Source organism: Mustela lutreola, chromosome 16, assembly GCF_030435805.1.
Source record: "Mustela lutreola isolate mMusLut2 chromosome 16, mMusLut2.pri, whole genome shotgun sequence".
NCBI classification, from domain to species: domain Eukaryota; kingdom Metazoa; phylum Chordata; class Mammalia; order Carnivora; family Mustelidae; genus Mustela; species Mustela lutreola.
The window spans coordinates 56,053,564-56,081,466 of NC_081305.1; the positions used below are offsets into that span (position 1 = coordinate 56,053,564).

The 27,903-nt window shown below is 53.0% G+C and overlaps 2 protein-coding genes and 1 long non-coding RNA gene across 15 annotated transcripts; 2 read left to right on the forward strand and 1 right to left on the reverse strand.

The window, feature by feature from the left end:
• Nucleotides 1-109: 109 nt before the first annotated feature.
• On the forward strand, nt 110-7,127 carry MAMSTR (MEF2 activating motif and SAP domain containing transcriptional regulator). Of its 12 annotated transcripts, none has more exons than XM_059153741.1 (11): nt 110-924; nt 1,377-1,460; nt 1,867-1,975; nt 2,607-2,645; nt 3,277-3,458; nt 3,640-3,824; nt 4,338-4,452; nt 4,651-4,932; nt 5,138-5,389; nt 5,466-5,520; nt 5,712-7,127. In XM_059153741.1, the coding sequence occupies exons 3-11, from the start codon at nt 1,885-1,887 to the stop codon at nt 5,993-5,995; spliced, it is 1,485 nt and encodes a 494-aa protein (XP_059009724.1). In that variant the 5' UTR covers nt 110-924; nt 1,377-1,460; nt 1,867-1,884; the 3' UTR covers nt 5,996-7,127. The 12 variants fall into 12 exon arrangements, with proteins under 12 accessions (XP_059009724.1, XP_059009722.1, XP_059009723.1 ...); XM_059153739.1 differs by having other exon boundaries at nt 1,879-1,975; XM_059153740.1 differs by having other exon boundaries at nt 110-1,460.
• Nucleotides 7,128-13,473: 6,346 nt separating this feature from the next.
• Nucleotides 13,474-25,991, reverse strand: FUT2 (fucosyltransferase 2). 2 transcript variants are annotated; one of them, XM_059153755.1, is made up of 2 exons: nt 25,841-25,991; nt 13,474-17,272 (listed from the first exon to the last, which is right to left on the reverse strand). In XM_059153755.1, the coding sequence occupies exon 2, from the start codon at nt 17,268-17,270 to the stop codon at nt 16,251-16,253; it is 1,020 nt and encodes a 339-aa protein (XP_059009738.1). In that variant the 5' UTR covers nt 17,271-17,272; nt 25,841-25,991; the 3' UTR covers nt 13,474-16,250. The 2 variants fall into 2 exon arrangements, with proteins under 2 accessions (XP_059009738.1, XP_059009739.1); XM_059153756.1 differs by lacking the exon at nt 25,841-25,991 and adding an exon at nt 19,136-19,467.
• On the forward strand, nt 24,962-27,874 carry LOC131818953 (uncharacterized). The gene is made up of 3 exons (XR_009348983.1): nt 24,962-25,474; nt 26,423-26,979; nt 27,195-27,874. It is a non-coding gene; the product is annotated as an uncharacterized LOC131818953 (long non-coding RNA).
• Nucleotides 27,875-27,903: the final 29 nt, after the last annotated feature.

Consider the following 27,903-nt stretch of genomic DNA (forward strand, 5'->3'; position numbering starts at 1 on the left):
GCTGGTGGTGATGATTTTCTGCGGATTAGAGCACCAGGGTCCTCGACTGGAGTGTTGGGTTCTTGCCGAGTCCGAGGAGGTATTTATAGCCTCGGCCTCAGCTTGCCCTGCTGTGTGAAATCCAAACCCGGAGCCCTGGGGCCTCCCACGCATTTCAGGACAGAGCTCTAAGCTTGGTCTGCCAGATACCAGGCCCTCAGTCCTGCCGGAGGGAACCAGACTTCTCTCCCTCCGACCCCAAAGACTATAGTCCAGACCTCTTCTCCCTCAGACCCAGGAGTCCGGGTCCCCAGCCCCCATCTGGACATTTCTGCCTGTCGGGCACAATGCCGAATCCCAACACCTCTCGTCCTTGTGCTGGCATCCCTCCTTCCTCACATCCGGAAGTCCGGGCCCCCACCCAACTCCTCCCTCAAACCCGGGAGTCCAGGTCCCCAGCCCCCTTATCCCTCGGATCCAGGAGTTCGGGGCTCCAGTTTGAATTTTCCACTCCCCTAAATCCGACTCCTGCTGCTGCGTCAGGGAAAAAATAAGCGACAGGTGGCACCTGCCCGCAGGCTTGGGTCGCGACCACCTGCTCCCGCTGCTCAACCGGCGCCCCTCTACAGGCACCTGCTTCTGTCAGTCCGCCCGCCACTGCCCCGCCCGACCCCGCAGCCCCAGGACGCGGAGAAGGAGCGACCCCGGGAACCCTGACGTTCGCCCCGCCCCAGTCCCTCCCAGCCCGTGCTCCCGCCCCTTCTCAGGGTCCCAGGCGGGTCTCCAGTCTCCCCTACCCCGCCCCGCCCCATTCCACAGGCTCCTGGCACGCCCTAGAAAGGGGTGTCCTAGGCGGTCCTAGGCTGGTGGGGCGGACCCTGCGGCCTGCAGCCTAGACCAGGGGACTCAACACGCTCCAGAGCACTGCTGCGTGGAGCTCACCTGGTGAGAAGCCCCTGGGATGGGGGTGGGGGGATCCCACCTTAACTCTTCTGTCACCTCTCTGGTCCCAGTCCCTTCCTCACAGACCATGGTGGCTGACACCCACCCACGCAGGTGGCAAAGCCCCTTCCCATTCCGCAGGAACGTACCAGGTCCCTTTCCCCTCTTGATCAAGGGTGTTGGATTCTAGTACCTTCAGAATATTGAGCTGTCCCTTCACCCCGTGGGTGAAGGGTCTCCCTTCATAGATCCCAGTATTTCCTCCCCCAGGCTCCAGGAATTGGGGCCCTCAACCAGGATTCCGGGCTCCCAGGCCCTCCTCCCCCAAGTTCTGACTCAAGGCCTCTCCTATCCCTAAGCCCCCAAGGCCCTTTCCCTGCTGCCTTCACATGAAGGGGCAGCCTCCTGACCTCCACTCTGACCCTCCTCCCATGGGGACCCTGTCCTCCCCTCAGTCCAGGTCCCCATCACAGATTTGGCAATGACTCTCGCGACTTCCTCTCAGCGCTCCCAAATCATTCGTTCCAAGTTCAGATCTGGTGAGAGCCTTCTCTCTATGCATACAGGGAAGGGGTCTTCTGGGTCCTGGGACTGAAATACTCCTGGGTAATGTGTGTGGTAGGAGAGGTGGGAGGGGGGCCGTGGGACCAACAAGGCGGGTGTTTTCTGGGCAAAAGGTCATTTGTGTATAAAAGAGGCCCAAGCAAAGGGGCTGAGTTTTGGGGGCTCAAGGAGGGTGCAAATGGCCAACGCCATGTTCCTGTAAACAGTGAGGAGTGGGTGGCTAGGGGTGGGTTTGCAGATCAGGTATTGTAAAGGAGCAGGGGCTTAAATTGAAATGCATGCAAAGAGGAGGAGTGCACAAGAGTGGGGAGTGGGCAGTGTGGCAGTGTGGGAGTGTTGCTGAGGGGACAGTGCACTGTAGCAAACCTTGAGCATGCAAAGGTTGTATTTTAGGTCCCAATGATGACCGGAAGTGTACAAGGGAGTGTGGCATTGGATGTCAGTTCCTCAGTAGGCCAAGGGCATACGAGCATGCAAATGAATATGCTGGGTGGGTACAAAGACACCAGTCCCCAAAGTACAAGGAGTGTGCCAGAGAGTGCGCGTGCAATGTGCCCAGAGAGACCCCTGCTCCAGAACCTGAAGCCAAATCCTGAATGTGCAAAGAGGTGTCAGTAAGGCTGGGTGGGTGCCAAGGCAGAGTGAGCCAAGGAGGAAGTATATCAAAGGGTGCAAGTGCCCCAAAGTGGCTCAGGTACCAGACCAGAGCCCAGGGAGATGCATGTGCAGAGGGAGTGAGTATGGGGAGGCCCCAGGGCTACACAGAAGGAAGCAGGCTTGTGCAAACGGGAGCGCATGGACGAGAAGAGGTGAGGTGCCCACAGGTCAGGCTGCCAAGATGGCGATCATGCCTTGGGTGGGGGTGGGCACGTGCTCACGAAGGGGGCAGGTGGAGCTGGGGGCAGGGCTGGCTCTTGGTTCCAGAACAGCTCTGGCAGGGAGCAGGGAGCAGGCGGGAGGCCCAGGAGAGGGAACAAGCTGCCGGCCCACCCGCCTGCATGGGGTGTGTAAGGGGGCTGGCATGTAGGTCCTGCCAACTGCAGTTCACACGGCCTGCCAGCCCAGGCTCCTGGACACTCCCTTCCCGCCTTTCTCCTCCTGCCCCCCTCCTCCCTCCATAGTCCTCCAGCTTCGGATCCACAGACGGTATCAGGACCTAAGTAAGTGTGGGCCCTGAAAGGGAGGGGATGGATGGATGGAGGCCCACCACCGGGTGTGCTGCCAGATGTCAGGCACTGATTCCTGAGCCCCAGCCCCTATACCAGGGATACCTCTAAGTCTGATCCTGTTCCTTCCTGAGGACCCCAGAGTACAGGTTCCTGGCTCCCCCACCCCCCTCATAGCTCTGCTTCCTTCTCTATGACTTTTCCCACTCCGACGATATGCGTGAGTCCAGATCCCGTTTCTTTGGAGAGGACAGGCATCCCAGACTCCACACTGGGCACACACTCGAATCTCAGGATGTGGCTTTCGGCTTCTCTCTCTCCTCAAGAACCAGGAGTGCTGGCCCCACAGCTGCTCCAGAAAAAACCCCAAAATCTGTTGATCCTCAGCCACCGCACCCCTTAGTGACTGAGGACATGATTCCTGCCTTTCTGGAGAATATAAAATTCTGGAACCTCTGCCCTGAGATCCAGGAGTCTGGACACCCACCTCCTAATGCTGGGTTTCCCTCCCACACTGGGGGGGGGGGGGTTGGCAGGGTGAGGGGAGGATGGGGGGTGGCTGAGGCCTCCAGTGCCCTCCTTTCCACACAGTGTTCTCCCTCCCTGCCCGGCTTCCTGTCTACAGGCCTTTCCAGGTCCTTCACTGCCTCCCCAGTCTTGGATCCAGATCCCTGGGTCTCAGCCACAGACCCCACTCTGGCTCCCGGAGCTCCAGCCCCAGTCTCCCCCAAGGGCCCCACCCCTTTCCTCTTCAACCCTGGGGACCTGCTTCTTGAATCAGAATACAGCCCTTGGAGGTCCCTGAAGGTGAGTCTCCAGTGAGTGAGGAGAAGTACCCCGGAGAGTCTAGCTAGCATTGGTCATCCTTGCCGTTGCCCTTTTGGCTCCTTTCTGGTGATGCCAAGCCAACGCCATGCTTTGCATGACTCGCTGAGGCAGGACAGTGGGGCCAGAGCTGAAGCATATGACATCACACCCACTTTTTCAGGAGTCCCCCAAGATCTCCCAACATTGGAGAGAGCCCAAGCCAAAGGGGAACTTGACCTACCACCAGTACATGCCCCCAGGGCAGAGACAGGGGTCCAGGGTAAACCCCCAGGCCAAAGGGTTGGCCCTGGGTCCCCTAGGACCACCTCTATGGGAAGGGACAAAGTCACAGCAGCCACCTCCCAGGTATGATCCCTGGTTTTGTTCTCTGGGGGAAAATTCAGGCTCCCCATCCTCCTCCCTCAAACCCAGAGTCCAAGAGCAGGGGAGTCCAGCCCCCAAACCCTTTCTCCCCCACGATTCGAGAGTCAGTTCCCAGTCCCTCTTCCTTCAGTTCCCAGGGAGTCCTGGCTTCAAACCCAAGAGATTGCCCACGCACAGGAATTAGCCTCTCTCTCTCTTTTTTGTTTTAAAGATTTTATTTATTTATTTGACAGAGAGAGATCACAAGTAGGCAGAGAGTCAGGCAGAGAGAGAGGGGGAAAGCAGGGATGCTGAGGCAGATGTGGGGCTCGATCCCAGGACCCCGATCCCAGGACCCCGAGACCATGACCTGAGCCGAAGGCAGAGCTTAATCCACTGAGCCACCCAGGAGCCCCAGGAATTAGCCTCTCTTTCCTCCTCACAAGCCCCTGCCTTTGAGGACCCTGGAATGCCCCGTCTCTCTCCACCCCCTTTAACCTCTGATTCCCTCCTTAGGACTACCGCCAGGATGAAGCCCACTGCCCTCACTCCCTCCCCACCTGGAGTCCCCAGCCCCTTGCCCCCTCCACACAAGTTGGAACTTCAGACCCTTAAGCTGGAGGAGCTGACGGTGAGTGTGGGGAGTAACTTCCCAGGCTGGCCCTCTCCCTCGGTGGGTACCCACAGGTCTAACCCCGCAGCCTCTGCCCCATCGGAGACCCAGGAGCCGATCTGGCAGTCCCTGGTTTCCAAATGTCCAGCCCCAGCTCCCGCCTGCGCCCCAGAACCCTCCCAGCAAGGCCTCTTCCCGCCCCCCCCCCCACCCCAGGTCTCAGAGCTCCGGCAGCAGCTGCGCCTTCGGGGCCTCCCTGTGTCGGGGACTAAGTCGATGCTCCTGGAGCGCATGCGCAGCGGCGCCCTGCCCCGCCAGCGGCCGAAGCCGCGGCGCGAGGACGGTCCAGCGTGTGCTCCCTGGCCGCGCCTCAGGCCCAAGGCTCTGGGAGCCGTCCGGAGGCAGGGCTCGGTGAGGGCGGGGCTACGCGCGTATGGACCAGTGAGGAGAAGACAAAGCGGGACGGGGCGGGAACTCGATAGAAGGATAGCCAATGAGGTGCGCGGGGCGTGGCTAAGACCCCTAAATGGGCGGATCATAAGGGAAGAGAACCCAATGAAAGATTACGGGGCGATACCGGAGGGAGGCGGTCGACCAGCGAGCGCAGGGCCCGGAGGAGACCAGGGGGTGGAGCCACAGCTGCGATTGGGTGGGGTTGCTCCCGGTGGGCGTGGTATATGGGAACGCCTCTTTGCGGTTCTAGCTCAAGCCAAGCGCCAACTCTCACGCTCAGCCTCCTGCACGTGCCCCGGAAACTCCTGCTACCGCTGCGGGTCCGACTGCCGCTCCGGCTCCGGCCTCGACTCCGGCCTCGGCTCCGGCTCCGGCTCCGGCTCCGGCTCCGCTTCGGGCTGCGGCTGCGGCTGCGGCTCCAGCACCGACTCCTCCCGCGGCACGGCCCACAGCGGCCCTGACTCTGGAGGAGGAGCTGCAGGAAGCCATCCGCAGGGCGCAGGTGAGCGGGAGCGGGCCAGGGTCTCGGTCAGGATGGGGCGGGATCCCGGGCTCACTCCGCTTCTGCCCATCCGCAGTTGCTTCCGAACCGGAGCATTGATGACATCCTGGAGGATCAGGTGGAGCCTGAGGGTAAGAGTCGAACTCCTAGATTTGGGGGAGGAGGAGGCTGAGGTTCTGGAGACCTAGTCCACGGGAGGAAGAAGTTAGGGTCTGGAGTCCTGGGTTCTAGGGAGGAGTGGGCTGGGGACTTGGATTTCTGGAAACAAGTGGGGTCCGTATCTCTACCTTCCTAAACTCACACTCCATCCCTTCTCCTGCAGACCCGCTGCCCCCCATCCCCTTGGACTTCCCCGGCTCCTTCGACGTGCTGTCCTCCTCCCCGGATTCCGAAGGCCTCTCATCTGTCTTCTCTTCCTCGCTCCCGTCCCCCACAAACTCCCCGTCCCCCTCTCCCAGGGGCCCCACAGACTCCTTGGACTGGCTGGAGGCTCTAAGTGGGGGTCCCCTGCTAGGCTGTGGCTCCCCAGCCCCCAGCATCTTCTCTGCTGACTTATCTGACTCCAGTGGAACCCGGCTGTGGGACCTGCTGGCGGATCCATGGTGATGGGTGCTGTGGTTTCCAGGGGATGCGAAGGTCACTGAGACAGACTCTCAAAGGAGGGGGTCGGACAACCGGCAGAGCCCCTCCCACCACAGACACAGAATCAGAGACACCTCTCATCCTCATTGGGCGCCCCCCAACCGCTGCTGACATGCTAACCACCGGACTTTCCCCTGCCTGACCTCCATGTGATCTGATCCCCTCCATGGTTGTGTGGTTGGGGGCCGGGATGTGTCATTTGCTGCTGGCCAGAGCAAACAAGCTGCCTGCTGCTTCCTTCGGAGACCTCCCGGATGTTTTTGTTCCCGACTTCTCCCCTCCCCTAGTGCTGCCAACTAGATGGGAGTCGGAAAGGTGGTCTGTATTTTTTGGGTGCAAGAGAGAAGGCTCACTCACAATTTCATGGGTTGATCAGTTCAGCAAGGTGATTCTCCAGCATCATATAACTAGGGCTGCAATCGCGTAGGGTCCAAGAGGGCTGGACCATTCAAGGTAGCTCAGACGTGTCTTGCGCCTTGGCAGGAATGGCTAGTAGGCTGGAGCCAGCTGGGCTGTGGTCTCTCCGACAGGGTAGCTGGGTTCCCTACACAGTACCTCAGGGTCCTCCAAAGCAAGCATTACTCAAGGGGGGAGCAGAAGCTGCCAGTGTCACAAAGACCGAGCTTGGGACTGGTCCAGTGTCACGTTCACTACACTCCATTGGCTGATGCAAGTTGGGCTGGCGGGATATGCGAGGGGGGGGCTACACAGATGTATGCATCTTGGAGGCATGGTCATTGGGGACCATATTTGGAGACTCCACTACACCCCTCTGGTCAGTTTGAGGCCGTGGGTCATGAGGAGAGGGTGGGGCGTAGACTGCTGGGCACCTTGAACCCCAGGGCATTCCTGGGAGGAAGGTCACAGAGGAAGCCCTTAGCAGCAAAATCTTGTAAAGTGTAGGTTTTATTATTATTCAGGTGTGGGGAAGCCAATGGATCGGAATGACCTCCATGGAAAAGATCCTTGGTTGGGGCACCTGGGTAACTCAGTCGGTTTGGTGGCAGACTCTAGATCTCAGCTCAGGTCTCCATCTCAGGGTCGTGAATTCAAGCTCTGCATTGGGCTCCATGCTGGACGTGGAGCCTACTTAAAATATATATATATATATATATATATATATATATATATAGTTTGTTATTTTCACAGATCCCCAAAGAAGGGGGTGTGGAAGCCATGCGTGGCCACATGGGGAGGTCCCACTGTTGGTCAGGAGGCAAGAGGGGGAGAGGGGAGCCCAGAGCAAGAGCCTTTGTTGTGGTTTCCCAGCAAAGGAACAGAGGAGAGAGGGTAAGCTGGCTTAAGATTGTCTGGTGTGCATGATTTCAGCTGGCTCTGGGGTGTAGGGACCATCCCTAGTTGTCTGAAACGTGGTCCTGGGGTGATGAAGTAGAGTAATCATGGTCCAGAGTAAAGGAGCTCATAAAGGAAGAGGTTGGGGGGGGTCTGGGCTCTGGATTGGTTGGTTTGCATATGCAAATCACGCTCCTGGGAGAGTCCTTTATTATCCCTGGAATAGGCTAGCCCTGGGAAGGGCCATCCCTCCAGATGTCAAAACACCAGAAATATGGGAAATAAAAAGCCATAATGAATGCAAGAGAGCACACAGAGGATGGGGGGCTGGGTGCCCAGAGTCAGGAAGAGGGATCTAGATCTGAGGGGAACTGTGCCCTCAGAGTTGGAAAAACAGAGCCTCAGTCTCTGCTCTGGTGAACCTCGAACATTTGCACAGAGAAAATTCCAGCGCTGGGTGACAGGTATTTTCACGGCAGTGGGGCCATGACTCCTAGAAAGTACCAGAAGCCGTGGGGAACCGGGAGGGTGATCAGAGGAACGGCCTGGGGAACCTTGTGAGGCCAGGGCTGCTGGAACAAAAGGGAGGTGGTGTGGCTGCTGTGGCTGCCTCAGAATTTGGGGCTGGAGGCAGGAGGCAGCTGGGGCTTGCGGGCACCTTCCTATCAGGCTGAAAATTGTTGGTAAAGGGATGCCGTCAGCGCAGGAAAGATCAGGAAGGGGTGTGGTGGGGCTTCTGTCTGTCTCCATCTTGGCCCGAGTCTGAGCTTGTGACTCTCTGTCCCCCTGTCTCCTGTGTCCAGGGGAGGAGGGCAGCTCCAGAGGGAGTCGGGGCAAGGGGTGGAGGCTAAGGAATTTTCTGGTAGGAGATTTGAAAGATGTGCACTGGCTTGGGTACTGGGTACATGTTTGAAGCCAGCACTGGAGAAGACGTGGGCCCTATACTCCCCACCACCTGTCACCCAACCCTTCTCCACACATTCCGGTTGCTCCTTCTGGTACCCCGGGGAGAGGACTGCACTGCACCCCAGGGCTGGACCAAAGGGGGACACAGGAAGATGGGGAGCACCGCATTGCCATCCCATGAGCTCAGTCGACACATGAAAAAGACCAAGAATATATTTGAAAAATGACCAAAATTATCAATTTCCTTTCTTTTCTTTTTTAAGATTGTATTTATTTACTTGAGAGAGAGAGAGAGAGAGAGAGCATGGAAGGAGAGGGAGAAGCAGGCTCCCCACTGAGCAGGGAGGCCAACGCGGGGTTCGATCCCAGAACTGCAGGATCACGACCCCAGCCAAAAGCAGCCGCTTAACCCACTGAGCCACCCAGGAGCCCCTATCCATTTGTCTTACAGACATAATCTCTGGAAGGACACATTGAGGAGACTGGAGAATATACTCATTTTTCTCTTTCTCCTCCTCCCCTGCCCCTCCCCATTTCTCCCTCCACCCCTGTCTCTCCCTCCCTCCTTGGTCTGTGTTACCATGCACCCCCCTCTGTTGCTGCTCCCCATCGTTGATTTCCATTCCATTATTTTCCCTCTATACCTCCAGGGTGTCGCCCCCCTAGCATCCAACTCCACCAGACACCCCAAGACAACCCCCCATCCACCATCATCGAGTGCAGTCCCATTACAGAATGTGAATTTCCCCCGGGGGAAACACCCCCAGGGACGGATGACACAGGGGCTGGTGCCATGGCAACCGAGAGTCTCCTCTCCTGGGTCAAGATCGAGCTGGGTGGACGCATCTCTCCATCACTCTCCATGGCCTAGGGTGACCCATTGAACCTCCCTGGGCCTTAGTTGTCTCATCTTGATAATGGGGACAAGAGCAATAGTACCTTCTCCACGCGGTCGGCTGGGGATTGAATGAGTTCATGTGTGCAGAGCGCTTAGAACCGCACCTGGCGTGGGACACCTTCATGAGGCGTCCGCCCTTGTCACCGCCCCCCTGGGGTGGATTGACTTCCATTCCTCTAGCACATGGCTGCCCTCATGGGGGCCATGCACGAGGCTTGATGTCGTCCCCTTTTTCATCACCAGTCTGTTGGGCTGTTACCTCTTCTGAACCTCAAGTCTTGTTTATCCTTTGGGGTGGGTGATAGGGGACTTCCAGACCCCAGGCAGCCTAGTGGTGAGGACCCCAGAGCCAGGGTAGGGACGGAACAGGTGGCTGAACTGGGGGGAAAATAGGCAAATGGGAGTCTCGAGCCTGCACTTCCTGGGGGGACAGGCCTCTCTCCTCCCCTTGGGATCCGGAAACCAAATTTGGGGCCAACCCTGCGTTCAGAATTTGAGCCCAGCCCCTGCCTGGTGGGGGACACCAGAAAAGTCCATTCTCCTCTGTGCCCTCATAGAAGACCTCACTCCTATGTATTTTCCCAAGAGATAGGATAACATGCCTACACAAAGATATATGGGCCAATGTTCATGAGAGTATAGCCCCGAACTGGCAATAACCCGAGCATCCATCAAATGGAGGAACAGATCAACAGCCCGTGAAAAGGCGGTGAATGACTGAAACTTGCAAGAACATGAATGAATCTCAGATATGTGATGTTAGACATGCCTGGGTGTCTAGACACATCAGGCTCCCCACTCAGTGGGGAGTCTGCTTCTCCCTCTCCCTCTGCTACTCCCCCTGCTTGTGCTCTCTCTTGCTTTGCTCTAATAAATAAAATCTTTAAAAAAAAATTAAAAAGGACACAGTCCTATTGGATTAGGGCCCCCCCTAATGATCTTGACTACATTTTCAAAAACCCTATTTCCGAATAAGTTGCATTGACAGGTCCTGGGGCTCAGGCCTTCCTTCAACATAATCCCTTCTGGGAGGCAAAATCCAGTTCCTAACAGAGGCCGCTCTAAGCAGACAAACCAGCCTCGGGTTCTTTTTTTGTTTTTTGTTTTCCCCTTATAAAGCTTTTATTTATTCATTTGGCAGAGAGATCACAAGTAGGCAGAGAGGCAGGCAGAGAGAGAGAGGGGGAAAGCAGGCTCTCCACTGAGCAGAGAGCCCGATGCGAGGCTCGATCCCAGGACCCTGAAATCATGACCGAGCCGAAGGCAGAGGCTTAACCCACTGAGCCACCCAGGTGCCTCTAGCCTCAGGTTCTTTAGGAAATATGACTGCCTTCTCCCAGCTCAGAGCCCTGCTGGCTTATAGTATATAATAATGTATATTTAAGATCATCTGAAGCATATGGACCAGATTAGCTTTACTCTGCAATTGATTAAAAAAAAAATCTGGTGGGGGGGTGGGAGGTTGGGGGAACCAGGTGGTGGGTATTAAAGAGGGCATGGATTGCATGGAGCACTGGGTGTGGTACAAAAACAATGAATACTGTTATGCTGAAAATAAATTAAAAATAAATTTTAAAAAATCTGGAGAATGGGGATGGTATGATGTCCTAGAGGGTGCAAGATATAGGAGACAGATGATACTGCTATGTTCCCGGGACCCCAGATAAAATTCTGGACTAGATTATGAATCAGGTGTCTTGAGAGCCTGCAGTTAAGAGCCAGGAATCGGTGTGGGCTGTCTAGGAAGATGTCCATATTATTCTGCTCAGGTCATGATCTCACGATCATGATCTTAAGTACCATAGTTACTGTTTTTTGGGAGGTTGTGTATTAGTTAAGAAACTAAGTGCCTGGCTGGCTCAGCTAGTAGAGTGTGCGAGTCTTGATTTGGTGGTCATGAGTTCGAGCCCTACACTGGGTATAGAGACTACTTTATTTAAAAAAAAAAAAAAATTGTTGGGCGCCTGGGTGGCTCAGTGGGTTAAAAAAAAAAAAATTGTTTATTTGACAGAACAATCCAAGGAGAGTGGTAGGTAGAGGGAGAGGGAGAAGTAGGCTCCCCATTGAGCAGGGAGTCCAGTGTGGGGATCCTGGGATCATGACCTAGGCCAAAGGCAGACAGTTAATCCACTGAGCTACTAGAGGTCTCTTAAAAAAATTTTTAAGTCATTAAGCATCTGCCTTTGGCTCAGGTCATGGTCCTAGGGCCCTGTGTCAGGCTCCCTGCTCACCGGGAAGCCTGTGTCTCCCTCTCCAACTCCCTCTGCTTGTGTTCCCTCTCTCTGTCAAATAAGTAAACAAAAATCTTTTTTTTTTTTTTCTTAAAGATTTTTTATTTATTTATTTGTCAGAGAGAGAGAGAGCGAGAGCGAGCACTGGCAGACAGAGTGGAAGGCAGAGTCAGAGGGAGAAGTAGGCTCCCTGCAGAGCAAGGAGCCCGATGTGGGACTCGATCCCAGGACGCTGGGATCATGATCTGAGCAGAAGGCAGCTGCTTAACCAACTGAGCCACCCAGGCGTCCCAGTAAACAAAAATCTTAAAAAAAAAAAAAAAAAAAGGAAATCCCCCTAAGGGGGGAATCATTAAAAAGAAAGAAACCTTTGCCCACCTCAGGGTCATGAAGATTTTCCTCCCATGTTTTATTCTAAAAGCTTTATGCTGGAGCACCTGGGTGGCTCAGTGGGTTAAGCCTCTGCCTTCTGCTCAGGTCATGATCTCAGGGTCCTGGTATCAAGCCCCGCATCAGGTTTTCTGCTCAGCAGGGAGCCTGCTCCCCCCCACCACCACTCCTCTGCCTGCTTGTGATCTCTTTCTGTCTGTCAAATAGGTAAATAAAATAAAAGCTTTATGCTTTTTTTTACCTTTCACATTTTGGTCTATGATCCATCTTGAATTAGTGTTTGTGAATCGTGGGAGGAAGGGGTCAAGTTCACCTTTTCTGTGTGGATGTTAGATCGCTTCCATTTATTGACGAGGTCTTTCATCTTTCACCTAAACTGCATTGATGCCTTTGTCATAAATCAAGGACCATGGATGTGTGTGGTCTATTTCTGGACTCTGATGGACTCCATCTGTCTATTTTTTTTTAAAGATTTAGGCAGAGAGGCAGGCAGGGAGAGAGGGGAAGCAGGCTCCCTGCTAAGCAGAAAACCCGATGCAGGGCTCAATCCCAGGACCCTGAGATCATGACCTGGGCAGAAGGCAGAGGCTTAACCCACTAAGCCACCCAGGTGCCCCCCCCCTTTTAAAGATTTTATTTATTTATTTAAAGGATTTTTTATTTATTTGACAGAGAGAGATCACAAGTAGGCAGAGAGGGAGAGAGAGAGGGAGGAGGAAGCAGGCTCCCTGCCTAGCAGAGAGCCCAATGCAGAACTCGATCCCAGGACCCTGAGATCATGACCTGAGCTGAAGGCAGAGGCTTAACCCACTGAGCCACCCAGGCAGCCCCTTTATTTATTTATTTGACAGAGATCACAAGTAGGCAAAGAGGCAGGCAGAAAGAGAGAAGGAAGCAGGCTCTCTGCTGAGCAGAGAGCCCAATGTGGGGCTGAATCCCAGGACCCTGGGATCATGACCTGGGCTGAAGGCAGAGGCTTTAACCCACAGAGCCACCCAGGAGCCCCGATCTGTCTATCTTTTATGCCAGTACAATTTTGTCAAGGTAACTTTAGCTTTATGGTGAATTTTGAAATCTGGTCATCTCATGGGTCTCTTCGCTGCACTTCCACCATGACCTCACTGGTCCACCATCATTGCTTGCTGGTAGTAAAAATCAAACCCATTCTTCAAGGCATGTCTTCAATATAGTCTTGACATCCTAGCTTTCTTGGCATTGTGATACAGAATCACACACACATACACACACACACACACTCACTTTTTTTTTTTTTTTTTAAGTAGGCTTGAACTCATGACTTCAAGATCAAGAGTTGCACGCTCTACCAACTGAGCCAGCCAGGCACCCCTTAGTATGTTTTGAAAGAGACTTTTGTAGGTGTCCAGGCAAAGGTGGTGGTGACCTGGATAGAGTGGTGATGGTAGAGGAAGGAAAGGTCCAATTCAGGGTATATTTTGAAGGGAAAGTCGGCAGAACTTGCCGGTGGATGGAATGTGAGAGCAAGAATCTAGAGTGAGTTAAGTTTTTAGTCAAAGTGAATGGATAGTGCCATGTACTGAGATGGGGATGGGCGGGGGAAGATCTGGGTGGTTAGAGCTATGGGGAGATGGGGTCATGACCATCTTTGGAAATGACTGCCAATCATGTTGTTGTTTTAACTGAGGACCATGCAATGCGTCCCCCAATACATTTAAAATGTACATTAAAAGAGAGAATGCCAAATGTATAGACAAAATAATTAAGGATTTATTTATTTTTAAAATAGCAAACCCTGGTCCAGCAACCATCACCCCATTCCAGCTCTATAAAATCACATGGGGGGGGTCACCTGACTGGCTCAGTGGGTACACCATTGACCCTTGTTCTCAGGGTCATGAGTTCATGAGTTCAGGTTGGGCATGGAGTCTACTTAAAGAAATAAAATAAAAAAATAAATAGAAAATCTAAATTCGGACGAGAAATTTGAATGAGTTAAATAGAGTTACTGAGGCAGAGACTTATCAGCACAATGGGTACTGTGGCACCATTCTGTGGGTACTAAGCCAAAAGGAAAGGGCTCCAAGAGAACCAGGTGGAGAGACTTTGGGGCCTGCAAGATATGAGGTGGCCGTCAGAGTGCAAATATTCTGCGGTATAAGCATGGGTCGTTCTTGACATTGGGTGTGACCGCTTGACGTGCTTCAGTCACTGAAACACAAGTGGCAAACATGTTTCTCCATATGCTCAATTGCGGAGCATCTTCCCAATCCTTATGTTCTTTCTTACATTTTTATTTAGTTTTTTAAAATTAATTGATTATTTATTTGAGAGAGAGAGAGAGTGCGAGCACTGAGGAAGAAAGGGAAGCAGAGTCCCTGCCAAGCAGAGAACCCGATGTGAGCTTTGATCCCAGGACTCTGAGATCATGACCTGAACAGAAGAAGGCAGAAGCTTAACCCACTGAGCCACCCAGGCCCCGCCCCCGCCCCCAGTCCTAATATTCTTTAATTACCTTCCTTTCAGACCAACTCCGTGACCTTTCCGCACAGGTCATTGGCCCATGGTGAATGCTTGACTCAAACAGCATTCTGATTGAGGCATCAAGATCTTTCAAGATTGTCAGACTGGCAGAGAGACACTAGCAGTATCTGCTGAGCCCTTGAAAGACCTCCTTGGCCCACCACCACTTTTTGCTAGGATCGTTACAGTAGCCTTCTCCCTGGTCTTCACCCCTCTCTCACCCCTACAGCCCTTCCTCCACACAGCAAATCAGATTGTGTTACTCCCCTGATAAGCACCCTCTGATGGCTTCCTCTTGGTCTTAGAATAAAACTCAAAGTCCTTGCCATGGTCCACTAGGCCTTTCATGGTCGACCCTGATAACTTCTCTCCCACCTGTCTCCATGTGTTCCAGCCACACTGGCCTGGTTCTGCTCTCATGTATAACCAGATTCCCCCTGCGACAGGGCCTTTGCGTGTGGGATCTCAAGTCAGGTGGGGACATTCAAGTTTTGCCTAGATCATGCCCAAGTCACAAAAGTGTCCGCAGATAAAGAGAATCTTCCATTTAGTTTATCTCTGGCTATATCACACATGACTCCAGAACTTCACAGCATTGAATAATTGTATTGTTATGCTCACAGACTGTGAATCAAGAATCGAGATAGGGCTGCTCTCTGCCACACATTGTCAGGAACCTCAGCTGGTTGCTAGACTGACTTGAACGACATGTGGCAGCACATCTGATGCCCACCCTGAACTCGGAAGTTGACCTCAGCTAAGACTGCTAATTGGAGCACCCACCCGTGGCCCCAGAGTGGGGCTGGGCTTCCTCATAGCATGGAGGCCGCTTTCATGATGTTGACGACTGAGGGGAACTGTACTCCACAAAAACAACAGCGGCATGAGGCCTCCACCAACACCGCATGGAGAAGAGAGCCCCCAGCTGACCCACAAGATTGTAGGAAATCCTAAATTGCTGTAACTTCAAGCCACTATGTTTTGTTAATCCAACCTTTGCTAGCAGGGATGCTGTTAGATGCACCACCACAGACACTTAAAAAGAACAAACTCTTCAAGTTCACTGAGCCCTGCTGGGCTCTGGGTTCTCACCAGGAATCATCCTAAGCCCTAGGAAGCCAGGGTTGCCGAATTGGGGCGGGAGGTCTTAGAAGCACACCAGCTACTGGCCAGTAGGGCGGCACTCTTGGGAAAACTGGGGAAAAGGTCTCAAGTCTGGGCAGATGCACTAGAAAACAGTGAGTCCTCCGGGTGGACACGGTACCAGGGACACGTGGCTTGGAGAGTAGGCTGTTGACTCTCCCAGAGCTCCATCAACCCCCTTGGCCAAATGCCTTTGTGCAGCAAACAACGCACACAATTCAGGGATTCTCCGTTTTGTGTTGCATCTTCTTTCTCGTTAGGAGCACCTGTTCTCTTTCTGCAAGCCTCCATGTCTTCCAGAGGAGGCGATCAACTCCCCAGCTGGAGAGAGCAAAGATTTATTGATCTGAAGCTAAACCAATCCCAGGGTCTTCTTCACTTTGCCCTCTAATGGGTCAGGTGGGCACTTAACACACTTCCGGTCAATGAGCTATGCGGGGGCTGGGAGGGCAGGGTGGAAATTGCTGGAGGGCTTTGAAATCTTTCTCTCATTCTTCAAAAGGGTCCCAAGAATGAAGTTCTTTTTGCTGCCTCATGACGAGGCTGTCTGTATGTGACACCCGGTTATGTGGCAGCCCTTTTGGGACCATGAGGGAGCCAATCTGAGAGGAGTTGACAGCAGTTGAACACGAGAGATGGAACAGGGGTCACCGATGACACTGCTGTGCTGCTGACTTAACTAACCCCAGAGATGCCCCAACTTTGTGTCCTCTTGTAGAGGACACATAAATAGGTTAATTCAGCAAGTCAGTGACTTGCAGGAAGGAAGTGTCCTGGTACATGTAACAATATGTTCCCTGTGCCTTGGGGATCTGCTCTTGGAGCCAGCAAAGGAGGAGGGGCCAAGGGCCGCCTAATATCAGTGCTTGAGTAGTGGGGAGAGGTCTGCCTGGATCCCAATCCACTCAGGCAGGAAAGCTGCCTCTGGCTTAAAGAGTTTGAGGAAGGGGGAGTCCGGCAGGGTGTAATTGGCTAGGTAGATGGTCTCGCCACCTGCGAGGTAGGCAGCCCAGATTCCAAATGTCCCAATGGTCATGATGGTGTGGTTACACTGCGTGAGCAGCGCAAAGTCCTTGGCAGGGGAGTTCTCGATGCCATTGCCCGCGAACACCACGTCCCCCAGGGAGGCGTCGATGTTCTCCCGACACCAGGTCATGCCATTGCTAGAGACCACAAAGACGGGGGAGTCGTAGCGGGCCCGGAACCACGCCAGGGCCTGCTCCAGGTACCGCCGGTCGGCGACCACGCCCTTCCACACCTGCGGCATGACGTGCACGTAGTCCCCCCGGCGCACGTGGACTCCCACGAAGGTGCTTGGCTGTCTCCCATTCACCTGCAGGCCCCTTAGAAACTTCTGGGCGTCCTCCCGCACGTGGTCGTGCAAGGTGAACTCCTGCAGGATCTCGTCTCGCAGGTGGTGGTAGAAGGTCCAGGAGCAGGGGTAGCCGGTGAGGCGCACGTACTCCCCGGGGATGTGGCGGTAGCGCTCCTCCATCCAGTCGTTCAGGTGGTAGTTCTGCCAGGGGATGCGGCCGGCCGTGCTGCCGTGCAGGACCGGGAGGCTGATCCGGAAGATGGGGGCCAGCGTGCTGTGCATCTCGGCCGGGATGAAGGCCGGCCGCCCGTTCATCTTGGCCAGGGCGTACAGGGTGGCATACTCGCCCATCTGGTTCCCCAGGCGGCCAATGGCGTTGATCGTCCACATGCCCCGGGGCAGCTGGCTGGTGGGACTTTCCGTCGCCAAAACCAGCGTGTCAATGTCCCATGTGGGGCGAATCTTCGCTAGCCGTTGCTGAATGTGAAATATGGTGGAAGCCGTGAAGACAAAGAGGACGAAGTGGACCATGGGGAAGAAGAAAGGCGTCTGATTGCTGAGCATGGCTGTCAGGGAAGGGAGAGCAGGGAATGTTAGCTGGGGGGTGGGGGTGGGGTGGGGTGGGGAGGTGGGGTTGGGGTATTTGGAGGCCCTAGTGGGGTTCATGAATGAGCAAGGGCAGCTGTGTGTGCAGATACTGTGTGTGTGTGTGTGTGTGTGTGTGTGTGTGTATGCAGATGGCTTTGCTGTGTGTGTGTGTCTCCAGGGGCGTGAACACTCAGGTGCGTGTACGGAGGTGGGTCTCCAGAGGGTGTGATGGGAGTGTGTTTACATGCAGTTCATATGCTCCTGTTTACAAGATCTGACTACACCGTGTGTATTCACATACGGCCCGTGCATTGCAAGAGTGTGTGTGCGCGTGCATACGGGTATCTACACACTGTATACCTATGTGGGTGTGTGTACATTTGCCTACATTTAACGGATATGTGTACGTTGTTTTGTAGAAAAGTATCTATCTCGTGTACATACATGGGTGTGTATGCTATATAACATAGTGTGGACATATATACACACACATGAACACACGTTATGTATATATACCTTGTATGTTTGAATGTGGGTGTTTATAGCCTGAATATACATACATGGGTGTCTACAGATAGGGAGTACATGTGTATAAACCTACTATTTACTGGGGATCCAGTTCCTAGAGAGGTCCATCTTTGCATGCCCTGCCTACCTATATTTCCTTTGAAGGGAAATGGCCCAACCCATCCTGAATTCAACCATGTAGCTTGCCTACCCTCCTGGCCACAGCCAACCCAAGCACAAGATAAACACCGGGTTCCACGGTGGCTTTGCCATTTACTGGTCACGACAGGTTGTAGGCCGGCTCTAAAAGATGAGTTGGTCAATTCTCTCTCGAATATTTTTACTGAAAGGTCAGAAGGCAACTGGCAGGTGAGAGTTGGTTTTCTTCTCCCCCGGGTGTCCGACACCCAGCTGAATTCAACAATTCAATTAGATTTTGACATTGTCTACCTGACTTAGTATCAGATCTGAGAGGTTAAAGAGTTCAGTCCCACTTCATACACCCCCTATAAGTCCTGAGTCATTCATGCTTCTTTTGACTAGTAGGTTATAAACTGACCCCCTCCTTAGGTTTGATAGTCTCCTAGAATGGCTGGCAGAACTCAGAAAGGCACTTTACTTATGTTTACCAGTTTATGATAAAGGAGACAGATGAATAACCAGAGGTAGTACGTAGGTAAGATCCAGAGGGAGCTTCTATCTCCCTGGACCACCTTCCTGGCTCATGGCTGTGTTTGCCAACTCAAAGGCTCTCCAAAACCCATTTAGGGATTTTATGGAGGTTTCATTATGTAGACACGCTTGATTAAATCATCAGTCACTGGTGATTAACTTAATCTTCAGTCCTTCTCCCCTCCCCGGAGGTTGGGGGCTGGAGACGGAAGTTCGGAAGTTCGAATCTCTTCAAGCTTGGTCTTTCTGGTGACCAGACCCTGAAGCTACCTAGGGCCCTGAGAAGAGTCACCTCATCAAAGCAGAAGACACTCCTATCAGCCTATCACTCAGGAAATGCCAAGGGTTTCAGGAGCCATGTGCTGGAACTAGGGACAAAGACCAAATACCATTGTAGGAGACCACAGCAGGTGATGTTGAGAGAGGCGGGGCTAGAGTGGCTGGGACAGGACAGATGCAGGCTGAAGCAGAGGTAGCCAGTAACGGGGAGACACCTGAAGGGATGTGCAGAGACATAAAGAGAACTGGCCAAGAAAACCCAGAGAAAATCGCCCTCATATACTTATACAGCCTGTTCTTTTCAACTCTGGTTGTAACAGAAATCAGTTCCAGGAGTGGGGTGGTTGCACTGGATGGACCTTCCGAGAGCACATGGGATTTACCGTAGTATCAAAGGAGGTAGGGGACATTGAGAATTCTCTATCCCAGGCCATACAAGTTGGACCAGTGATCTGTAGAGCAAAGCTGTTCATGAAGCTCCTACGCTGGGACTCCCTGAAACAAAGTAAAAGCCCCCAAAGGAGAGGGGTTTGAAGATACGGTTGTTGAGCATAATCCAAACAGTTGAAAGTGGAAGAAAGCAGGGAATGAGTTGGTGCTGACTCCCTATTACATGGCAGAAGCCAGTCAGGACAAGTGGAACAAGCAAGATGACTTAGGCTGACTACAGTTAACACTTCATTAAAGACTGCATCCAGGAATGACCAATGGGCTTTGTCATTCCACAGTCCAGGCTGGAACAACACTTGTACCATGTTGCCACAGTCAGAAGTCCAGGATTGGCCACTGAACAACTGTGGAACTGGAAAAATGGGAATGGGGAGATGTGGGAAGAGTCAAAAAAATGAGACGTTTCTGCTTTCCTACCTCTTTCAAAGGCTTCCCTCTTCCTTCCCTGTGCACGAGAGCTTCCCAATCATTGTTTTTAAAACTCTTCCTCCTGAGCAGGATTTAATCAAAGCATATCCTGGAGGCTGTGCGCAAAGGTAGATTCAAGATGAAAGGTCTCTGGTTAACGTGGTCCAGGGCTTGGGTTCCTGGTCTAAGTATTGACTCAAGTGGCCATTAAGAAGAGAATAGTGGGGCTAAATCAAGCAGGGCGTGACCTGGTTCAACCTGGGAAGCCTCCAGAACCTGTGCAGGTGTGGTCCTTAATGATTATAGCCAATGAAAGTTGGCATGGGACCTCATATAGCAATATCCCTGTTTCTAACTCATTGCTACCATCATCTGACCCACTAAGATCACATGCATTACCTTTCTTTCTCTAAGTTTTTATTTATTTGAGAGAGAGAGAGAGAGAGTGATAGAGAGCATGAGCAGGGAGGAGAGGGAGAAGCAGGCTCCCCACTGGCAGGGAACCTGACATGGGGCTCCATCCCAGGATCCCAAGATCATGACCTGAGCTCAAGGCAGATACTTTACCAAGCCACCCAGGCGCTCTGCATTATCTTTCCAGAAGAAACTCCAGTTTCTCCACTAGATGCCTGGGCTTGAGTTAAACCAACTCAGCTGGGGTCTGGGCCCCATGGGTCATCATTGGATGTTGAGTTTAACCCCAAGTGAACTCCTGGATGGTACAACCTCCTCTTGCCCTATTCATCTTGAATGTAAAGAGCCAGGGAGGCTGGATTTGCTGAATAAAGTTCACTTCACAACCGAGCTGATGCTGAGGATTCTGTCTTCCCGGTCAAAGTTCCAGATCAGGCCCCTTCCTCATGGCCACCGGAAGTGAAGCTTCTCTTCCCTAAACCCAACACAGAATGCACTTCGTTCAGGGACCACGAGGACCCATACATAACTCTGCGGCTACCGGCACACGCTCTGGTCACAGGCTACTGACTGCAGGCTCCCACCCTCATTAGCTGTGGGATTCTGGACAAGTAACTCCACCTTTCTGAGGATTCAAACCACCTGGCCTGAGGACAAAACCAATACCTTTTGAGATCCTCACGTACAAAGCAAACAGTGCTGTTTTGTGGGGGCTCTGGGCCAGGCACCATTTTCACACTGGTCACGGTCATGGTCAAATCTAGCATTTAGGTCACAGAATTTGGAGGAGTCACACGTGGAGGATGGATGAGATGGAAACCTACAAGAGGAATGAATTTCACTCCGAGGTTGGTGAGTTCTGGAACCAGCCAGGGTAGCCCCGCACGACCAGGTATAGACATGGTGGACTAAGCTGACTTTGGGGACTGTCCCTCTGAGTAGTGGGTGAGTATGTGCGGTTCTCCTTACCCTGAGGAATGTCCGATTTTTTTTATTATTATGGAGATGAGGGTCTGAGATAAAGCATATGTATGACAGCAACCAAAGCATAGACTGGATCAAGGAACTATATTGTTGCTCCCCCAACCCATAGACCTTGTGCACTGTGTGTTGGATTGTGTCTTTCTGCAGTAGGTATATTGAATGATAACTCCTTTTTTTTTTTAAAAAAAGACTTTATTATTGGGGTGCCTGGGTGGCTCAGTGGGTTAAGCCTCTGCCTTCGGCTCCGGTCATGGTCTCAGGGTCCTGGGATCAAGCCCCGCATCAGGCTCTTTGCTCAGCAGGGAGCCTGCTTCTCCCTCTCTCTCTGCCTGCCTCTTTCCTACTTGTGATCTCTCTCTCTCTCTATCAAGTAAATAAATAAATGAAATCTTTTTAAAAGATTTTTTAAATCTTTAAAGATTAAAAAAATCTTTTAAAAAGATTTCATGTATTTATCTTTAAATTATTTATTTTATAATATAATAAATAATAATAATTTATATTATATATTATATAAAATATATAATATATAATGTATTATATTATATTATTATATATTATTATATATAATTAAGATGATATATTATTATATTTTATTATTATATATTATTTATTATTATATATGATATATTTTATTTATTCATTTAATCTTTAAAGATTTAAAAAAGCATTAAAAATATTTCATTTATTTATTTGACAGAGAGAGACACAGAGAGAGGAAGGGAACACAAGCAGGGGGAGTGGGAGAAGAAGCAGACTTCCTTGGGCCAAGCAGGGAGCCTGATGTGGGGCTGGAGCCTGATGTGGGGCTCGATCCCAGGATGCTGGGACCATGACCTGAGCTGAAGGCAGACGCTTAACAATTAAGCCACCCAGGCACCCAGTCGAAGACTAACTCGTGATACTGCAGGATATGACTTCATCTGGGGACAGGGGTCTTCAGAGAAGTGACCAAGTTAAAACGAGGTCATCTTAAGGTTGACGCTAATTCAACATGACCAGTATCTTATAAAAAAAACTAAAACAGGGCACTCAGTTGGCTGAGCAACTGCCTTCTGCTCAGGTCATGATCCTGGAGCCCCAGGATCGAGTTCCGCATTGGTCGGGGGGGGGGGTCCCTGCTCAGCAAGGGGTCTGCTTCTCCCTCTGACCTTCTCCCTCTCATGCTTGCTTGCTCTCATTCCCTTTCTCTCTCAAATAAGTAAATAAAATCTTAAAAAAACAAATAAATAAAAGCAAAACTAGAACACAGCCCATGGTATATCGTGTGATCTGTGGGCCTCTTTATTGCCAGCTCATGATGTGTGGGCCTGGGGGACGGCTCAAGAGACCATCTGTGTCAAGCAGATTCTCCCCCTTGGGAATCTGAAGTCGGGAGCAGAGAGGGGGTGGCTGGCTGGCGGTGGGGCTGGTGGCCAATCAGCCTATTAGGACTCACGCGCACCCATACTAAGTAAGATGCCATACTAAGGGCCAGAGAAATCCATGAACACAGGGGATTCGACCTGAGAATAAAAAGAGGGTTGTGAGGGAAAAATGGACAGTATGACTGCACCCCTGATGGCTTCCTGGTTCCTGTTTCCTCGAGGCCACCTGCACTTACATTCCTGTCCGGGTCCCAACACGACTCCTCATGACTCTGGGTAGAAGGAACTGTCTGGAGGCTGGGAGGCAGGAGGAAGCTGGGGAAAGAGGGGCCAGTCCAGGTAGGAGGAGGGAGTGCTCCCTGCGGAGTGGCCTCGTGCCTTCTTCCCACTTGTTCTGGGTGTTTCTCTCTTCCTTTTGCCAACTAGATTGTGAGCCTTCGAAGGGCAAGGAGTCGACCTGGCTCCTCTGTCTCGTTCCGAATTTACCAAGTACGGGACGTGGGACAAAAGGCACCAAGGGAAATGCTTGTGGGAGGGCGGAAGGATGGAGGGAAGGAGAGAGGAAAGAGATGGAAAAAGAGACAGGGAAAGAGAAAGAAGAGGAACTAGACTGAGAGGAAGACAAGGACAGAGCCAGAGAGAGCAGGAGGAGAGAAAGACAAAGAGAGATGGAGACACAGAGAGAAAGAGGGAGACCGGGAGAGAGACAGAACGGAAAAACCGTGAGACAGGGTGAGAGACGGAAAGAGAAGGACAGAGAAATAAAACAGGCGGGATGGACCTGCCCGCACTCAGTCCAGCTCTGTCCCCTGTTCTGTCCCAATTCTGCATCTCCAAGTGAGTCCCTGTTGGGATCATTCAGTCCCAGTCTCCTGATCACACACACAGCTCCGCGAAGGAAGGGACAGCGTCAGTCTTATTCCCTCTGTGTCCCCGGCAGCCCCCGGACATGGGGCTCAACACACAGTAGGTGCGCAGGAAATGGAGGCAGAAGGAATATGGGTCTGTGTCCACCTGTCAGGACCCAGTCATGATCCATCTGTTGCTTTTCCTCCTTGCCCAGGTGTCTGCCAACATCTCCATGTGTTGAGTTCTCTCTCTTTTTTTTTTCTTCTGAATCCATTTCCCAGCATCAAGTAGGTAAAAAAATGAATACTGGAAGGATGACCTTCACAATCAAACCTCGTAATTTCTGAGCTCGCCCTGAATATCCCCTGGAAATACGTTGACAGCAGACAGAAAGACAAGAAGGCTAGTTCTGTTGGGGTGGGGGGGCGCGCGGAAGGAAGACAGAATGTTCTAGAACAGAGTCTCTCTCAGCTTCCTTGGTGGTTTCCTGCTTCCTCCCTCGGGAAGAGGGAGGGTCCACTGTTGAGGGCCTAAGGGAAACACCTGCAGACCTTGGCCCCCCTGTCCTTGAGCCAGGCTGCGGGGAGAGGAGGGAGGGAGGCTTACAGGGTTAAGTCAGGCCAGTGTCTGGGAATGGGGGCAGATCTGGAGAGAAGCTCAGGGTAATGCCGTCATCAGCCTCTGGTTGGCTATATGACCTTGACCGAGGGCCTTTACTTCTCAGTGTTGTCATCTAAAACTTGGGGCTTATTGCTCTCCAGGGCTGTGTGAGCTCAACGTGGGTTCGGAAATCCGAACTGGATGCTTAAGGGCGTGGCCCAGTCCTGTAGGTGGTGCAAACAGGCCCATTTGAAAGCAAAGGCAAAGTGAGGCTCAGGGACTAGTCAGAGAGGGGCCTGGGGGGCAATCCTGGGGAAAGGCCAGAGCTGGGGCGCAGAGCTGGGCACAGGGAGTCTGGGAGAGCGGCTGGCCCGCCTGACACTCATGGGGAGGTTTGGGGTACTGCCAACAGCCAACCAGCCAGCCCCAGGGAGAGGCTTGATGGAAAACCCGGCTGCTTGGGGCAAGTGGGAGGAGCCTGCTTTCCCCACCACACCCCCTTCCTGGAAGTCAGAAAGTGCACCTCGTTATGGGTCCTGGGTACCTGCAGCCTCACGCAAGTTGCGGCCAGCCAGGGAGGGAGGGGCAAGAGGAAAGGTCATAGGGCACCGGCAGGGCTCAGTCGGTTCCGCTCAGGTCAAGATCCCGGGGTCCTGGAATCGAACCCCGCGTCTGACTCCCTGCTCAGTGGGGAGGCTGCTTCCCCCTCGGCTCTAGCTCGTGCTCGCCCCCTCTTGCTCCATCTCAAATAAATAGGTAAAATCTTTAAAAACAAAACAAAAAAAAACAAAAAACAAAAAACAAAAAAAGAAAAAAAAGAGGAAGGGTCAAGATCCCTTCCTTCATCCGGGTCCCCTGGCTGCCGTCCCTTGGGCGATTGCCCCAGGCCGAGTGGAGAACCTCGGGGCCCCAACTTTGAAGAAGGAGCCCAGCCTCCAGGTCCCTCGGAAAAATGGGGCCACCAATATCTATCCGTAATTTTTTTTAAACTCTCGGTCTCAAGTTCCAGGATGAACCTAGTCCTCTCCGTCCTCCCCCCATCTGGAGCCTAGCCCCAGGCGCCTCCCCGCCCCCATCCGTCTCCATCCCGCGAGCTGGCCTGGCCCCCCCCTCCTCAGCTCACCGCCCTCCCCGGGTTTCCCAACCCCACCCAGGCAGGCATTGCCACCAAGAAATAACTCCGTCTCCCACGTCCCGAGGCCCAGTGGTCACACCCTGTGATTTGCGTGTCTGGTCTCCTCCGCACGGAAAGCCCCCTCCCTACCCCTTCGCAGCCTCTCCCCCAGGTAAGCCCAGATCACCCAGTTCAGTCCCCTCCCCTACCGCTCTGGGCACTGCTGGTTTGTCCTGTCATTCCCACAGCCCGGAATTCACACTGTAAGCGCTTCTCTGGGGAAGGACTTGGGACCCAGAAGTAAGGCCACCACTTTCAAGCCCCCACCGTGATTCCCAGGACTGGAACGGAAGGTGTGACTCCGGAGCCAGGGATCCCTGGGGCCACGGTCGGCGGGTGGGCGGGGGGAGAGTTGGGGACTCTAAGGACCCCTGGGTCCTGTGGTTGGGTCCCGCGTCCCTCCCGGAGGTCGGGGAGCAGACCCCGAGAAGCGACCAGGAAACTCAAGTACTACAGGTCTGCACAGTGATTCTCAGGTAGGTTCCAGGAAACGGTTGATGGAGGGAGGGAGCTGGCAGCCTGAGGCGGGGGAGGGGAGAATGGGGGGTGATGGAGGAGGGTGGGGTTTCAGGTAATAGATCTGCTAGGAGGGAAGGTGAGGGTAGTCCAGAGGGGAGACGGCTGGGGGGCTGGAAGCAGGGGGGGGGGGCGCCTGGGCTTTAAAGGATGGACCCTCTCTTTTTGGAGACTCAGAGGAGGGCGCATCCCAGAGGAGGGATTCCTGAGTTCGAGTATGTCCCAGCCTCCCGCCCCGTGAGCGCGCGTGCGTATGTGTGTGCGCGCGTGTTCTCGCCCGCTTGCTGGGGGTCGGAGAGAGCCCCCCCACCCCCACCATCTCTCACCTGATTCTGGCAGCAGGAATTGGGGTAGCCGGCGATGTGGCTGCTCTGCGAGCAGATCAGGGTGCTTCCACCCGTGAGGTCAAGTCCTCACTCGGAAATCTGACCCTCCCAGCACTAGTGGCCGGAAAACCCCGCCCAGGATCTACCTGGCCTCCCCGAGCAGTAGGGAGGCGGGGTGAGCTGGACTTGGGGAGCCAGGTGTGCCCGGAGCCCCGCCTCCTCCCTCCCCACGTGACCGCTGGGAAGCAGGCCAGGAAGACTCTCCGGAGGAGGAGGTCTGAGTCCCCACAGGTCAGCCTCTTCCAGACTCAGCCCTGTCAGGGTCCTGCTTTTATTTATTTCGGCAATAACGGGAGCGTTTCGTGGTCTGTCAGCCTCATTCCGTCTTCACAATTCTGTGACGGGCGACCCTCTCAGGAACCCTCCAGTACTGAGGGGGATACCGAGGCACAGACAGGGGAAGTAACTTGCTCAAAGTAGCACAGCTAGGAAGTCAGAGAAGCCAGAATTCCAAACCAGGCAGGCCAGAATTTTGGAAAACACCTGGCAAATACCAACTCTTCTCAATTTCCCTGCTTTTAGAGAGGATTCTCAGGAACTCAGAATCCCGTTATCGTACATCAGCCGGCCAGGCTATGCTGGTCTACCGCTGCCAAAATCAAATGCCAAGATCAAGGAGGAACTTTTCCGGGGAGGGAATGAGGCAGGCACCTCCAGAGCGCCCCCCCCCCCCAACAATCCTAACATTGAAACAGGGTGGAGCAGCCCCTCCTGGTCCCTCAGTGAGGCGACAGGAGGCTTGCTGCACCCGCTGTAAATCTCACAGTCCACCCCTTCGCTGCAAAATAAGAATCGGAATCTGATCAAGTCTCCGGGGTGAGCGCCAGCTTCCAGAAAACAGGAGGATAGAGTTGCCCCGTGAATGGACACCATGAGGGCATCAGGAGCCAAATCCAGAGTGTGGGACTGTCTACAGGACCACGTGACCTGGTTTCCCTGACTTTGGAGAAAAAGAAAAAGATGAAGAAGCAAGGGGAGCCTTATAATATATGCAGAGCAGATCTTGGGCTCAGAAATGTATAAATGGATTTTTTTTTAACCTATATGGATGTCTGACCAGATATCCGAAAGTCACCAGGGTGCAGGACATGTCTGTTCTATGTCATCTTTTTTTTTTTTTTTTAAAGATTTTATTTATTTATTTGACAGAGAGAGACCACAAGTAGGCAGAGAGGCAGGCAGAGAGAGAGAGGAGGAAGCAGGCTCCCTGCTGAGCAGAGAGCCCGATGCGGGACTCGATCCCAGGACCCTGAGATCATGACCTGAGCCGAAGGCAGCGGCCCAACCCACTGAGCCACCCAGGCGCCCCTGTTCTATGTCATCTTTAGCAGTGTTGATCCTCAGTCACTAAGTGCTGCAGTAACATCAGACAACCACTGTGACAACTATAAATTCCTCCTAGATGCCCAGAATGCCCCCAGGACAGTACTCCCCAAGAGGATAGCCTTGTACCCCGTCAGCAGGACCAGCAGCTGGTAAATGCTTAGCAACCAGCTCTGGGCTGGCGGGCGTGGGGGTGGTGGGAATCCCTGCTAAGTAGTGTTTGCCAATTTCCACAGTGTAAAGATCACACACCCCCACCCCGTCTTCCTCCTGCCCATTCATCTTCGGTGTTTCTGATTGGAGCGTGGGCACACCTCCAACATACTGGGGGTCAGGTTCTGGACAACCACTGTAAAGTAAATATCGTGGGTGCCTGGGGGGCTCAGCTGGTCAAGCGGCTGCCTTTGGCTCAGGTCATGATCCTGGGATTCTGGGATCAAGCCTCAGTGGGGATTCTACTTCTCCCTCTCCGCCATCCCTCTCCCCTTCTCATTCTCTTTCACATGCTCTCTCTCTCTCTCAACTAAATAAATAAAATCTTAATATATACAAAAAGTTACTCACCTTAATTAAAAAATGCTTTATGGGGGCGTCTGGGTGGCTCAGTGGGTTAGGCCTCTGCCTTCGGCACAGGTCATGATCTCAGGGTCCTGGGATCAAGCCCTGCATCTGGCTCTCTG

Coding starts and splice junctions, on each gene's coding strand:
- MAMSTR (XM_059153734.1), top strand. CDS start 2,868: ATGCGTGAGTCCAGATCCCGTTTCTTTGGAGAGGACAGGCATCCCAGA. Junction 4,453..4,650: donor TTAAGCTGGAGGAGCTGACG/GTGAGTGTGGGG, acceptor CCCCCACCCCAG/GTCTCAGAGCTCCGGCAGCA. Junction 5,521..5,711: donor GGATCAGGTGGAGCCTGAGG/GTAAGAGTCGAA, acceptor CTTCTCCTGCAG/ACCCGCTGCCCCCCATCCCC.
- FUT2 (XM_059153755.1), bottom strand. CDS start 17,270: ATGCTCAGCAATCAGACGCCTTTCTTCTTCCCCATGGTCCACTTCGTC.